The sequence below is a fragment of the Sinocyclocheilus anshuiensis genome, unplaced genomic scaffold (assembly GCF_001515605.1).
Source record: "Sinocyclocheilus anshuiensis isolate Anshui unplaced genomic scaffold, SAMN03320099.WGS_v1.1 scaffold747, whole genome shotgun sequence".
Classification (NCBI taxonomy): Eukaryota; Metazoa; Chordata; class Actinopteri; order Cypriniformes; family Cyprinidae; genus Sinocyclocheilus; species Sinocyclocheilus anshuiensis.
The window spans coordinates 20,975-35,302 of NW_015548225.1; the positions used below are offsets into that span (position 1 = coordinate 20,975).

General features: G+C 37.7%; 1 protein-coding gene across 1 annotated transcript in view; it reads left to right on the top strand.

Moving 5' to 3' along the window:
- Window positions 1–14,328, top strand: part of LOC107654337 (polypeptide N-acetylgalactosaminyltransferase 18-like) — a gene marked incomplete at its 5' end in the record, with an annotated part of 51,165 nt that overhangs the window by 14,698 nt on the left and 22,139 nt on the right. Inside the window, 3 exons of the mRNA XM_016441374.1 lie at window positions 925–1,110; window positions 6,738–6,875; window positions 8,206–8,301. Coding sequence (XP_016296860.1) covers window positions 925–1,110; window positions 6,738–6,875; window positions 8,206–8,301 — 420 coding nt within the window. The remainder of the gene's footprint in view (window positions 1–924; window positions 1,111–6,737; window positions 6,876–8,205; window positions 8,302–14,328) is intronic.

Consider the following 14,328-nt stretch of genomic DNA (forward strand, 5'->3'; position numbering starts at 1 on the left):
CGCCTACGACAGTTAGCGGAAGTGAGAGAAAAGTGTTTATAACGTTTTAAATATGGATATTTTTCTTACTAAAACGCATGGATTTGCTACAAGAGGCCTTTATTCACCCCCCCGGAGCCGTGTGAGGCACATTTTATTTTGGATGGATGCGAATTATTTGACTTCTTTTGCACTGTTGAACAGAAACACATTTGCCTGTATTGCCCATATTGAGCGTGCCCACAAGCCACTGCCATTATAAAGCTAGGAAGTGCAAGGACACTTTTTAATATAACTCCGATTGGATTAGTCATATACACCTAGGATGCCTTGAGTGTGAGTAAAGCATGGTCTAATTTTCATTTTTGGGTGAACTAACCCTTTAAGAACTATTGTAAAATTGGTCGGATCATATTAAAAATGGACAGATTAACCAGTATTTGTGTGTGTGTGCAGTCTGATGGTTAGCTTAGCAACATGCTAACTCTAAACTCTGCTTCACATGTCATGTGAAGCTCTATTTGATCACTGCACAGAGCTGCTGTCTATGTAGAGTGTTCTAAATCAGTCACTTTTATGAGCTTCCATCTGTGTTAGGATACTGCCATAGAAGACAGCTGCCTCACTCAGTTTTGGAACTGAGACAGTGTTCACATGTATGGGTACATTCATTATCTTTTACTGATTTGAAATCTATTTATTCCACAGGCCATATATTAAATTCCTTTTCAGACTTTTTAGGGTCTCATGGAGGTCTGGGTGGTTTTAAGAGGTCCAAATGAGCTTTAGTCTTTAGTGTTATGCAAGATCTTCATACAAGCTTCTACACTTCATCTGCTCCTCAGTATGGTCCAGCGAGTAGATCTGTCTTGCCAAGAATTGTGCCTTTTTTATTTCTCAGCATGAAAATGTATTTTTATTCAGATTCTTTGTGTGTTTGTGTAGGTGTGGCAGTGTGGAGGAAGTGTGGAGGTGTTGCCCTGTGCCCGTATCGCCCATATTGAGCGTGCCCACAAGCCCTACACCGAGGATCTCACTGCCCACGTGCGCAGAAATGCTCTGAGAGTGGCTGAAGTGTGGATGGATGAGTTTAAAAGCCACGTCTACATGGCCTGGAACATTCCACAAGAGGTGAGGTCTATTATGTCAGCTACTGTACTTACTGCTAGAAAGTCCAGTTGACATTTACATTCATTTAAGTGGCAGATGCTTTTATCCTAACATGTCTTATAAATGAGAAATGCTAAAGCACAATTCATCCAAAGGACACAAAGGAGAAAGGTTGCAATACAAGATTTAGGGTTTAGATTTCATAGGAGTATTGTTTATATAGTAATTAATTTGTCCCTATATTAAGTAAAAAAGGAATATATTTAAAATGCATTTATTTCATACTAAGTATAGTTCAAATCTTTTAACATATTTACTGACACATCACTCGAGTCTTACTGGCATTAAAAAAATATTATGAAACTTCATTTGGAGTACTGCTTGTGCACAATGCACATTTCTTAATATTAAGCCTAAAATGTGTTTTTAATGTCACTACACATGAGGATTGTATGATCTCTGTATAATATCGGTCTTTAAATGCAAGATATTTAATGTTTAATACCTGATGTGGGAGATTTCACTACATTCGAAAAAATTCAAGTTTGGTGAACTCTGCCATGTGAATTTGTATCCCTTGAAAATGAGACTGATACGTCATGGTGCAACATCTTAGCTGAATTAAAAGAACACAAACTTTAAATCTGCAGTGTTGCAGTGGAGTAGGTTGCATTTTTTTCATTCTGGTTGTATTATTTGCTGGAAAAAAAGATTTCTAAAAAAGACACAGAAGGGTGTGACATAATATATGGCCGTTGCAGTGTTTGTAACAATTTCAAAGTTCACGTGATCATGGCTTTGAAGGATATATCCACCTTATTTTTTTCGTAAGAGCAAATTGAATGTTTCTGACCTCTGGTGTTGTCCGCCTCCAGTTATTTTTAACTTGCAAAACTGCTTAATTCTGCATTGAAGAATAAGGTGGATAGGGTTGTTCTGGTGACATTTGCGATATTCCACCATCAAGGAACAGTGAATGTGAGTGTTCTGGAAAGTGCCTCATTGTGATGGCAGCACAAGCGCCGCTCATTCACAGACCCCAGCAGTCTCAGAGGAAGCATAGATGTGTAAGTGTGTGTAGGAGGGTGCAGATTTTATATCGCAGCATCAGTGGCTTGAATCTGATGTGGCTAGATACTGGCAACCAGTGTAGCGAGACAAAGGCCATGTCCACACGTACACGGGTATTTTTATAAACAGAGTTTTTCCTTCTTCCGTTTAAAAAAAATCTCCGTCCACATGAAAACGCAAAAGCATGCTATGAAGCACTGTCATGCCAAACCAACAGGTGGCGATATAATCTCAACCGTAAAGCCATGTTGGCCAATCAGAAGCCTGAAAAAGTTTCCAGTAGGCGGAGATAACAGCGCAGGCTCCGACATCACAAGCCAAAAACTCCGGTTTCGCTGGATAACACTGCAACCGGAGTTTTTGAAAATCTTCACCCTGGCAGGCGTTTTCAAAAATGTTCGGTTTCAGTGAACTGGTGCTGCGTTTGCGTGTGGACGAACGGCCAAATCGCGTAGAAAAAGCTGCGGTTTTAAAAATAACCGCGTTCGTGTGGACAGGGCCAAAGAAGGTGTGAAGGGAGCCCTTTTGGGTTCACTGAAGACCAGGTGTGCTGCAGCATTCTGGATCATTTTAGGGCTTTTTACTACATGCTGGACGGCCAGGCAACAAGTTTATTTCCTTCTTTCCCCTTATATATCCTTATGAATTAATAATATAAATGTAAAAATTGAAATTAGGTTTTTATTAGGTATTGCTGATAATATTATACAGAGTGCATCAAATAGGAGGTTGGTTAATCTCCTTACTTATGCTGCCTGTAAGAACATTTTTCTTAAATGGATCTCTGATAAACTGCCAACGGTCTCAGAATGGCTTATGGTGATATTTGATTTTCTTTCATTGGAATATATTACCTACAGGTCAAAAGGGGAAATGGATATGTTTTATCAGACATGGAACCTATTTATGAATCTAAAATTGATGCAAGTATAAGGATTTTTTTTAATTTAAACTTTTTTAACATTTCTTTCTTTCTTTCTCTTTCTTTCTTTCTTTCTTTCTTTCTTTCTTTCTTTATGATGCATGTATCTGTGGCAGAATGCACTTTTTGTGATTTGTAGTCATTATTCTTTTGTTTTGTTAAAATAAAGAATAAAAAAAATGTGTACACACATCTACTCACAAGGTGTAAGGAAAACATGTTCTTAGTTTTACGTAATGGATTTTAAATAATTGCATTTAAATATTTCTTGAAAATAAAACATTTATTTTAAATTAAATGTAACACTTTCAGTTTTAACGTTCTTTTTTGTTGTTGTTTTTCATTTATTGATGACACTCTTAAATGCCATTGACTGTTAACTGGCTGAGCCTGACCAGAACATTTTTCTGAAAGTCTGATATAGAAATACCTTCTTAAATTGTCACAAGCATATTCATTCTTTTTTTTCTTCTTCTTCTTTTTCCTTTTTTTTTTAACAAGTTAAAAACAGGAACAGGAGTGACCCATAAACTCTATGTTTCCGTTGTCGGAAATAAAAATTATGCCCACAGTCAGTACTGTACATTCATACATAACTTGAATAATTGGAAAGTAAATCTGATTATAAAGATTGTAGAAAAGTGATTAAAATGCGTAGAGAAATACAGTTGTTATTGTCCATTAAGCAGCTATTACCTCATTTATAGTTCTCCAGCCATAAGCTCTGCTTCCAACCATATGTTACAGTGCTCCATTTATTTAGGGAGCTTTGGCCCTGCTCGTGCATTTATCAGTGAGACAGCAATTAAGATCTGGTGAAAGCGGAAGGCGTTGTGAGATTGCAGCTGATTCCCAGACCCAAGCTGAATGTTGAGAGGAGGGAAAGGGAGAAAGGGAAGTGACTGTTGACGCAGGAACAAAGACATGACTCTAGTGTGCTGAGGAACATGAACTGAGATGTTCTTTGCTATTTCAGTTCCAGTGGTATGGAGTGCAATGCTGCATTTTCATAAATCACTGCTATAATATATGGCAATTCAGCCTGATTCTATATCTACAGTCCGATAATCTCTTCCTCCGTTGTGAGGACGAATGGTTGTGCTATATTATGATTATAGTCATGACTAAAGGTCATTGGTACAGCATGAAGTGAAAATCATCAATTCTGTCATCATTTAATCACGCTAATGTCATTCCAAACCTGTATGCATTTATTTCTTCTGCTGAACACAAAAGAAGATAATTTGAAGAATGTTGATAGCCATATTTTTTTTTCTCTACAGTGGATGTCAATGGCAACCAAAACCAACATTTTAGTTGCCAACATTCATCAAAATATCTTATTACATGCTGTATTTTTGAGTGAACTATCACTTTAAGAAACTGGCTTTTGTTATTTAAATTACAAAAGACTGGAAATTATATTGAGGACATTGGAAAAACCTATAAATTGATTATAATTAAAACTTATTTTGTCTGAAACATCTTAATTTAAGAAAGAAAAAATAATGTCAGTTAATTATGATAAAAGACAATTTTATTGTAGCTAGTTGCCAAAGAAACCTTTATCATTTTCATTTAGTTTAACTTGATAAATGAACTGAAACGGATATAAAAATGCCCGTACGTCATTTTCATACGTATGTCAAGTCCCGCGCCATACAACATCCAACGGGGAGGGTGGGTGGGCGCTCTGGAGGGATTCGGGGGTTGGAGCTGACACTGGAGCGAGCTCTGGGGCTCGAGCCGACACTGGAGCGAGCACTCTGGCGAGGAAGAGGGCCCTGAGCCAGTCATTTCTCCTCTTCCTCCTCTTGTGATTAAGGGTGAACTGGGCGGGCTTTTCGTTGCGGTGGCCGGCGGGCTTGAGAGAGCCGCGGCCGGCGGGCCTGACTCGGGAATGGCCGGCGGGCTTGAGTGAACGGCGACTTCCATGCCGCTGGGGAAAAAAAAACAGGAAAACAAAAACACTTAAAAAAAAACGGAAAAGAAAAACGGGGAGAAGAGGTGCCGGTCACTTTTTGCTGGTCCAGAATTCTGTCACGCTTCGCTACTGTGAGGAGCTTGGAGACGAGGAGTGGAATTCAAACATATAGGTTTAAATAAGATCCAGGGAACAAGGAAAACACACGTAGCAAGGGTAGACATACAATTCCAGACCAGGGAGAACAGAATGGGCTAGGGTGAGGAGGATAACTAATAACAAGGAACACCTGGAACTAATTGAAGTAATGGGGACAGGAACAGGAAAGACCAAATAAGGGCAAGGAAGGTACATGGGGAGCAAAAGACACACAAAACAAGGAACAGAGTCTGACACAGTGGCTGTGTCCGAAATCGCCCCCTATACCCTTAAATAGGGCAAAATATTTGAGGGAACAGCCATTTTTAGTGGTGTCCGAAACCATAGTGGACGTTCTCGAGTGCACTCATTCAATCCCACAATGCACTGCAAAAACGAGTGTACAACTGGTGCACGCTCAACGGCTAGAGAATGCCCATAATGCACCGTGAGAGTCACGCGCCGAATGAATTCCCGCATCTCGCCATAAGATGGCGCCCGCAGCTGAATAATCAATCCGTTCATTTTTACAAAGCGCTCATCCATGGCGTACAGCATAATGTACAACATGGGTATAAATTCATTGTAAATTGATTATTAAATTGTTTGATTAGGGTTTATACATAATTTCCGTGACAGAGTTCAAGATAAATCCTTTAATCTTACTACTGGAGCTGCTAGTTTGCTAGTTTCAAATGATTAATAAACAGCAAGCACAAACTATGCAAAAGCGGCATTCCTTCCGGTGCACTCAGTGTCCGAATTCACTACTCGTTTTCATTCACTGAATTGAATTAGTGACCTAATGTAGGGAATAGTGAATGAGGGTATAGGGGGCGATTTCGGACACAGCCAGTGTGAATTTTAGCCACACAGAAACAACTGCAGATTCTGTGTTTCTCAAACTGCATCAAACGTTTGGAAAATGCAAAAAGCAAATGTGCATAAAACAACTCTCCCCAAAATGCATAGACCTAATCTTGCAGTGCATATTTAAAGTTGTTTACTGTCATTGTCTACATATTAGTCCTCACTGTGTTCACATTAAATTATTATATTTAAAATCAAAGTGATTTACACAGTGAACAAATGGTTTTACTTTTGTTAAAAACATCAAGTTCAGGTTTGATTTATAAATTAAAACCATAAATAGGGTCTTTCGCCATGATTCACTGTACTCTGTGTTTGTGTGCCTGTGTGTGTGCTCCAGTCAGTGTCAATCAGCTCTGAGGGTTTCAGTCAGTAGAAAGCACACTGACATATATGATGGGGTCGTGAAAATGTAGGACTGAAAAACTGAAACCAAACAGAGGTAAAAGGTCCGTTTATTTGAACCTAAACTACATGAATTTCTGTCTTTTGGAAAGAAGATATTTTGAAGAATGTTGTTAACCAAACAGTTGCTTGTAGCCTTGGACTTCCATAGTATGAAAAAAAAATACTATGGAAGTCACTAGCTACCAGCAACTGTTTAATCACCAACAATACAGGTTTGGAGCAGCTTGTGTGACAGAATTTTAATTTTTTGGGGTAAACTGCCCCTTTAAACTTATTGGTATCTCTACCTTTTTGTGTTTGTTCATGTATCATCAGGACTCAGGGATAGACATCGGTGACATTGCAGAAAGGAAAGCACTGAGGAAAAAACTGCAGTGCAAGACCTTCCGCTGGTACCTAGTGAACATTTACCCTGAGATGAGAATGTACACAGACACCATCGCATATGGAGTGGTGAGTATTTGTATTAAAGGGGTCATATGATGCTGCTAAAAAGAACATTATTTTGTATGAAACGGAAGCAGTTTGCACATGAAAAGAGCAAATAAAGAGTTCAAATACTGTGCAAATAACTGTATATCTTGTCATATAGACTCATTTCCCAGCAGTGCAGTGTTATCTGGAATCAGATTGTGTTGTAATAAAACCCTGCATGTCCAGTCAGAGCAGTGGCAGTTGCAAGACAGTTTCTCTCCACACGGCTAATGCTTTAACCGCGGCTCCTGTGAGTGCTGAATAAGCTACAGCTCATTGTGAATGCCCAGATATTGTACCATTGAGGCAGAATTTGAGAGCAGTACTCGCCACGTGTGACACCCACTCGCCGTTCCATCTAAGACGCCTGAAGAGGATTTTCCAATTTGCTTGACAAAACGATGCCTGTGCAACGCACCGCTAGCAGTCGAAGCGCGACTCACCCGCACTGTTTTTATTAGCCATGCATGTCAAGTCCAAACAATTCATTCACTTTTACTAGACTAAATAATAATGCACTTGACTTCTCAGTATTGATGCAGAAACAGGCTGTTTGGTTGAGGTGTTCATTCTGTGCTTGATTTCATCATATGTGTTTTCATAGGCGCAATTAAAAGGAAGAAACTGTGGAAAATAGGTCAGCCTTATTGAAATGAATTCTGGGAGTAAAGGGCTCAGAAATAGCTCTCGCCCTCATTACTTTACTCTGAGTGACTGCATTTGATGAGCCTGTCAATCATGTTGGCTGGAAATTCAGCACGCGGTGATAAAAGGCACAGCAGTATTCAGCTGAATCCAACGGAAAATGCCAAAACAGAGATACGATCCATTGAAGTCTTCCGCTAGGAATTCTGTTGTCACTGATACGGCCATGTGTTTAAACATTATTTTCATTAGACATAACAGTTGCAGTACGCTTTGAAGCCTATGGAGCAAAATTGTTTTTGAGGCTCTGCATGAAATGATTTTACTAATAGGCTCTTTATACTCTGGAGGTAAAATCAGGTAAACAGAAGCGCAACGAGTTCAAGTTATTCGTGGAAGGCGTGACAGTACGGCTCTTTTACTTCACCAAGGACTTTGGCTGGAATATCATTTAGATGATTCATGAGTGTGCATACACTTATGAAAATGAATTTTATAATTAGAACCTGTAATTAGGAGGAGAATTAAACCGCATTACGATGCAAGTGAGAAACAGCCTTGAGTTTTATCTGCTATATGCTGTATGTGAAAAAGAGGGGCGACAGCGAAAAATGACATGCACTTGATTGTCCACTTAATTCTGATGATGCTATTTTTCTCTCAGCTGAGAAACTCTCTGAAGACTGACTTGTGTCTCGACCAAGGACCAGACACTGACAACATTCCCATCCTTTATCTCTGTCACGGGATGACACCTCAGGTGAGTTGCTTTTCTTGCTCTGTTCACCTGCATCAGTGGAGTGACTGTGACATTGGTTTTGTTTTGCTTCAAATCAAATGAATTTGGCATTCTGTGAAAACCATGTGACAGCATACTTTGCTTGGGACTTAATGAGGAGAGTAAAACATTATGAAATTAAGTGTTGTTTTATGTGTTTTTGATTAAGATGAGAAAAGCAGGAGACTTGATAGTGTATAATAGTGTTAAATGTTCAGTTATGTTGGAATTAGGGATGCTCCGATCAGGATTTTTGCAACCGATACTGAGTACCGATTTCTTATCATGGTGATCGGCCGATGCAGATTCTGATGCTTCAAGCTTTATATAGACGGTTTCATCGGTTTTCATCAAGTTAATGTGATGAGTAGACTGAAGTTGGGCTCAGGTGGTTGTGCCATTTATTTATTTGTGGCGCTCGCCACAATATCAAAACTGACCGATTTTCCAAAAGGCTTCGTTTAATAAACATGAGCATGACCTGCACGTTTAAAAATCAAAACTATTTCTGAAGGAAGCCTATCTTTAGAAAATTTCAGATGTAATTTTCATTTAATCTTTAACCATCCATTCATCATATCATCATGCAAAACATACACAACAAATAGCGAATTTTTAATTGCTTCTCGAAACGCCATAGCATTTCCACACCGGCGATAACATGACTGTGGCGCCAAATAATTTATGTCCTCACACATCATGTACGTCGTCATGCGTTGACGTCATCAAATTGTGATCAGTTCGTGAGATCGGCCAAGTGAAGCGAGTACCGATCGAGTCATAAAATGTGATTATCGGCCAATACCGATCTCCGGCCAATCGATCAGAGCATCCCTAGTTGGAATTATTAGAACCGTTTAAATTATACTATAGTTACCATTGTGAAACAGAGTGGAGCATTTGCTTAGGCTGTGGACTGGTACAATACATTTTATTACTGTTTTGCTCAAAGAATATTTAACACTTTAGCATGCTATGTACTATTTAACATGCTATAAGTACTATATGTTTGTAACTTGTTAGCTACTTTGGACAGTTCTATAATTCAGTTATATGTCTAAAAATGTCTGAAACAGAATTAATTCTGTCAGTGAACCACATAAAATGATTCTGAGGCTACTTAATTGGGTCACTTTTTTCAGTGTGCTTAACTCTTCCCCCACCAAATACGGAATTTTCCGTGTTTCTGTGTTTTCAGTTATACACTTGGGGGCACTATTATGCATCTCCTGAATGAGTCTAGAATGTGCTGATCAAAAACACAGGCGAGGAAGACGCAGAAATGAGCAATCTCGTATGTATGCATATGCATATAAAAAATAATGCGATCATCGACAGTAAACAGCATCTAAATGAAAACTGCCTGATGTTACGGAGGGAATGTTGAGCCAGGAAGTGGACTGGACAGGACTGTGTAAGCTTTAGGGGTGCTGATGAGAGCCATCTACTGCATCTTTGCTTTGATCATCGTATATGATCCAGATGTAGTATTTGATAAAAATGCGATTTTTCAGCTTTTTGCTGAAAATGTAGCTTTTCTATGAAACCTGCCTACATTCAAGTGTTGATAAAAAATAAAAAAATGTCTTTAAAAGTAGAGACTCCCTTCATTATTTTGATGTGCATGTATGTTCAGATATTCATAAAACAAAATATTCTGGGGGCCATGAAATTGTAGTGAAAATCATCAAAAATGCTGGCGGTGGCTGGCAATTCTTTTTTCAAAAACGGCGGTGGCTGGCAATTTATTTATTTTTTTTTCAAAAACGCTGGCAGGGAAAGATCAATATGTACAATTTAGATTTGTATTTATCTGGATATTTGATATACAAATATGTAAAAGTTTAAATTGAAACAAATAGATTTAGTGAAAATATATACTCACTATAGTGAACTTTTAGTTTTGACTTTAGAAATTTGATTTGGTCAAACTTCATTTTTTTCAGTTGAGAGAAAGTAAATCAATTACTTGTAACAAGTTGAAGTAATTTTTTTTTTTACTTTGATCTAACATTTTTCTCAGTGTGGTTAATTCTAAACAAAATTACAAGGTGAAAAAATGTACAACTGACAAAATATTTATGTGTAAAATCTTTTTTATATATTAAATGATTTACTTGTTTTTGCTTTTCAGATGTAATTAGATAAACATTCATTTTTTTAAGCAGCTTTACAGAAAATGGTGTTAATGTATAATATCTTAAAGAAATAGTTCACCAAAAAAAATTAAATTCTGTCATCATTTACTCACCCTCATGTTGGGTTTCGTTCTTCTGTTAAGAACAAAAGAATATATTTTGAAGAATGTGGGTATCCAAACAGTATTTTTCTCCATACAATGAAAGTAAATGGCTACCATCAACTGTTTGGTTACCAACATGATTCAAAATCTCTTTTTTTCTGTTCTTTAAAAGAAAGAAACTCATACAGGTTTGAAACAACATGAGGGAGAGTAAATGATGACAGATTTTTCATTTTTGGGTGAACTATCCTTTAAGTCACATTCAGCAAGTTAGAGCTGGCTAATTATATAGTTTACATTTTGGCTATGTAGTATATGTCCTTTGTAGGTACTGTATGTTTGGATGGATGGATATACATACGACTTTATATAGATGTGTACAATAATACAGTTTATATATTTGCAATGATATAAACATTCATGCAGCTGAGATTTTACTTTATACAGTAGTATAGTATGTTTCTTTACACAAGTGTACTGTATGCAGGTAAAGATGGATGTACTACATATCCAACTTTTAATACATCATTGGCATAATAAAAGTTAAATTTTTACCTTAATTGATTGCCATATCATTAATTTAATGAAAGATTTTAAAATTTTGACAGCCCTAATTAATTTTTATTTGACCTATTTTGTTCTTTATGGTTAAAGACTTGGCTGAATAGTAGTGTAAAACATTAACGCAACAGACATTACATAAAACAAGGGACAAATAATAAAAGTACAGATGTGCCGAGAAGGAATTTTCGGCACTCAGTATGTTTAAATGTCTAAAAATATTTAAAAGCAGAAAAAATAAGTTTTTGAAGAGTTCCTAGAAGAAGGAACAGTAAATTGCAAAAATGTTCAAAACTATTCTCAGGCACTGGTGCACAAAATATATCACCGATTTTGTTACACATTTGTGAAATATCTCTTTACTACTCATGTTCCCACTTGTCGACCCACTGAGGAACACGGTGTTCTTTAATGTTCAGTAGAGTACAGGTTATCTTTACATGGCCAACTTGTTTCAAAAATGCCCTTTTTGTAGCTTCTTTCAGGAGACAATAATGTCGTTGACCAAATAATCTCTCTTGGTCTTCGAAATTAACAAAATGTTATGGTCAAATCATAGGCAGAGGGTGAACCAACTCCAAGGTAAGGCTAAAAGCAGCCAAATGTATTAAACATCACAAACCTGTCTTTTTAGGCAAGGACCAGACATGGGTGCCATGTAGGCTAAAAAAAAGTCGAAGGACTGAATTTGTATTTAACGTGATTACAGTTTAATAAAAACATTAGAAATTGATAGATTCCTTTCCACGGTTATTCAAACAGTGAATAAATTATATATTGAAAGTGACATTATCTCTAACATTGATCTATCGCGAGTTTAAGCACTCTAAAAAAAATAAAAACTATCGCTATAATCACTGAAGCTGTATACACTGTGAAATGAATCTCTTACTTACATTGTACGTCCATCTGCGCTTTGTTGTTTATGATGAGAGAATTCGCAAGAGTCCGGAATTCAGTCAGCGAACGTGCGCACACTCAACAAAACTGACCTGTTTCAACAATGACTCATCTGAACGCCTCTGATTGGCCATTGCATTCCTCAACAGAATTGTGTATGATTGGTTAAAATGCGCAACACTGTAAAAACGCCTAAAATGAAATACGGTGCAACATGAGCAGATCTTAATTTAATGCCACAATCGACACTGTCCATTCATATTCACTTTGTTATCAACAGACGTAATAGATTTAATTTGTTTGTGCAGGGGCATTTTTGTCCAATTTAGTGGCATTTTTGCCCCAAGTCCCTGTGGCCAGGGGAAAGCTAAGCCTTACACACGCTCCGCCTATGGGTCAAATTAATAAAAGATAAGTTTGATATTGTAATTATTTAGTAAGTATTTAGAGAGAAAATAAACTAAGAGGTTTCATGTGTGACATGGAAGGACCTGTAGTGCTCTCCTATCCTCAGAGAGAGTCAGAGAGCAGCACTCGAGCTGATGGCGCCACTCAAGATGGTAAAGGGCAGTAAAAGGGTGAACAATAAGTCATAGAAGGTGCTGCAATACCTGATCCAGGAGAGAAAGGGCTGATTGAGAAAGGTTATGGAAGCATGATGATTCCCAGAACACAACAAGCACAAAAGAAAGAGTTTGGTTGCAGTAGCATTGGCCTATAAAAAAGTCACAGGTGAGAAATTAGTTTTTCAATGCTGGTGAATTGTTAGGCTCACAAATCACTAGGGAATTTTCAGCAGATGTAGTTTAGAACAGCTGAGATGTTTTCAACAGCTTACTAAAAACAGGAAAGAGAAATGTTTTGTTTGCCATTTTCGCCTGGTTTGATCATTTTTATTAATTCGGTTTTCTGTTGAAACAGAGAGGAAAAAATAATCTAGCTAATCCAGATAAACAGTTACGTGCCCAGACAACACACAATTATGGATCACAAAAATAGGTAATTTAGTGTCTGTGTCTGAGATTAAATGGAGAGCAAATAGATCTTTCTCTTCTCAGGTATTTTAGTTAGTAATGAGGAATAACCATTAAAGGGTTAGTTCACCCAAAAATGAAAATTAGCCTGTGTTTTACTCACCCTCGGTGAGTAAGGTGTATATGACTTTCTTCTTTCAGACGAATCCAGTCGGAGTTATATTAAAAATTGTCCTGGCTATTCCAAGCTCTATCATTGCAGTCAGCGGGTGTTGCAGTTGAACAGTCCACAAGTCGTCAAATAAAGCTCGAGCATTCATAATAAAACGTGCCGCAGACGGTTCCGGGGGATGAATAAAGGCACCCTGTAGCGAATCCATGAGTTTTTGTAAGAAAAATATCCATATTTCAAATGTAATAAACACTTTTCTCTCACGTCCGTTATCTATCATACACGGATCCGTTCCGGCAGATGATGAAGGACGTATTTGCAGCGCACGCGCCTCTGAGATATGCTAGTCTCACGAGTTTGTTTAATAGGAGCAAAGGAAGCAAAGTTTCCTTACTTTAGCAAAGGAAAACCAGTCTCCTCTTGGTTTATATCGAAATCCTCCGACATTTTTCTTTGCAAATCTTCAGTTTCTACTTCTAATTTGTGACCGGCATTTTGTTTTGTTCTCTCTCCACATTCGTCAATCACGCAACTCCGACGTCTTACGTCATCCGCTGGAACTGCTTCAGTGTATGACAGTCAGCGGAAATGAGAGAAAAGTGTTTATTACGTTTGAAATATGGATATTTTTCTTACAAAACCACATGGATTTGCTACAGGAGGCCTTTATTCACCCCCTGGAGCCGTGTGAGGCACGTTTTATTATGGATGCGCACGCTTTATTTGACGACTTGTGGACTGTTCAACTGCAACACCCGCTGACTGCAATGATAGAGCTTGGAATAGCCAAGACAATTTTTAATATAACTCCGACTGGATTCGTCTGAAAGAAGAAAGTCATATACACCTAGGATACTTCGAGGGTGAGTAAAACACAGTCTAATTTGACTGTAATGATAGAGCTTGGAATAGCCAGGACAATTTTTAATATACAGTAACTCCGACTGGATTCGTCTGAAAGAAGAAAGTCATATACACCTAAGATGCTTCAAAGGGTGAGTAAAACCCTTTTCTCAGTAAAACTAATTTTCATTTTTGGGTGAACTAACCCTTTAACTTAAGCTCAGGGCGTTTTTTGGTATTTTCGCCTAAATTTAACATACTCAAATTCAAATGTTTACCCTGCACACATACAATGGAGGAAATGAAAAAAAATGGTT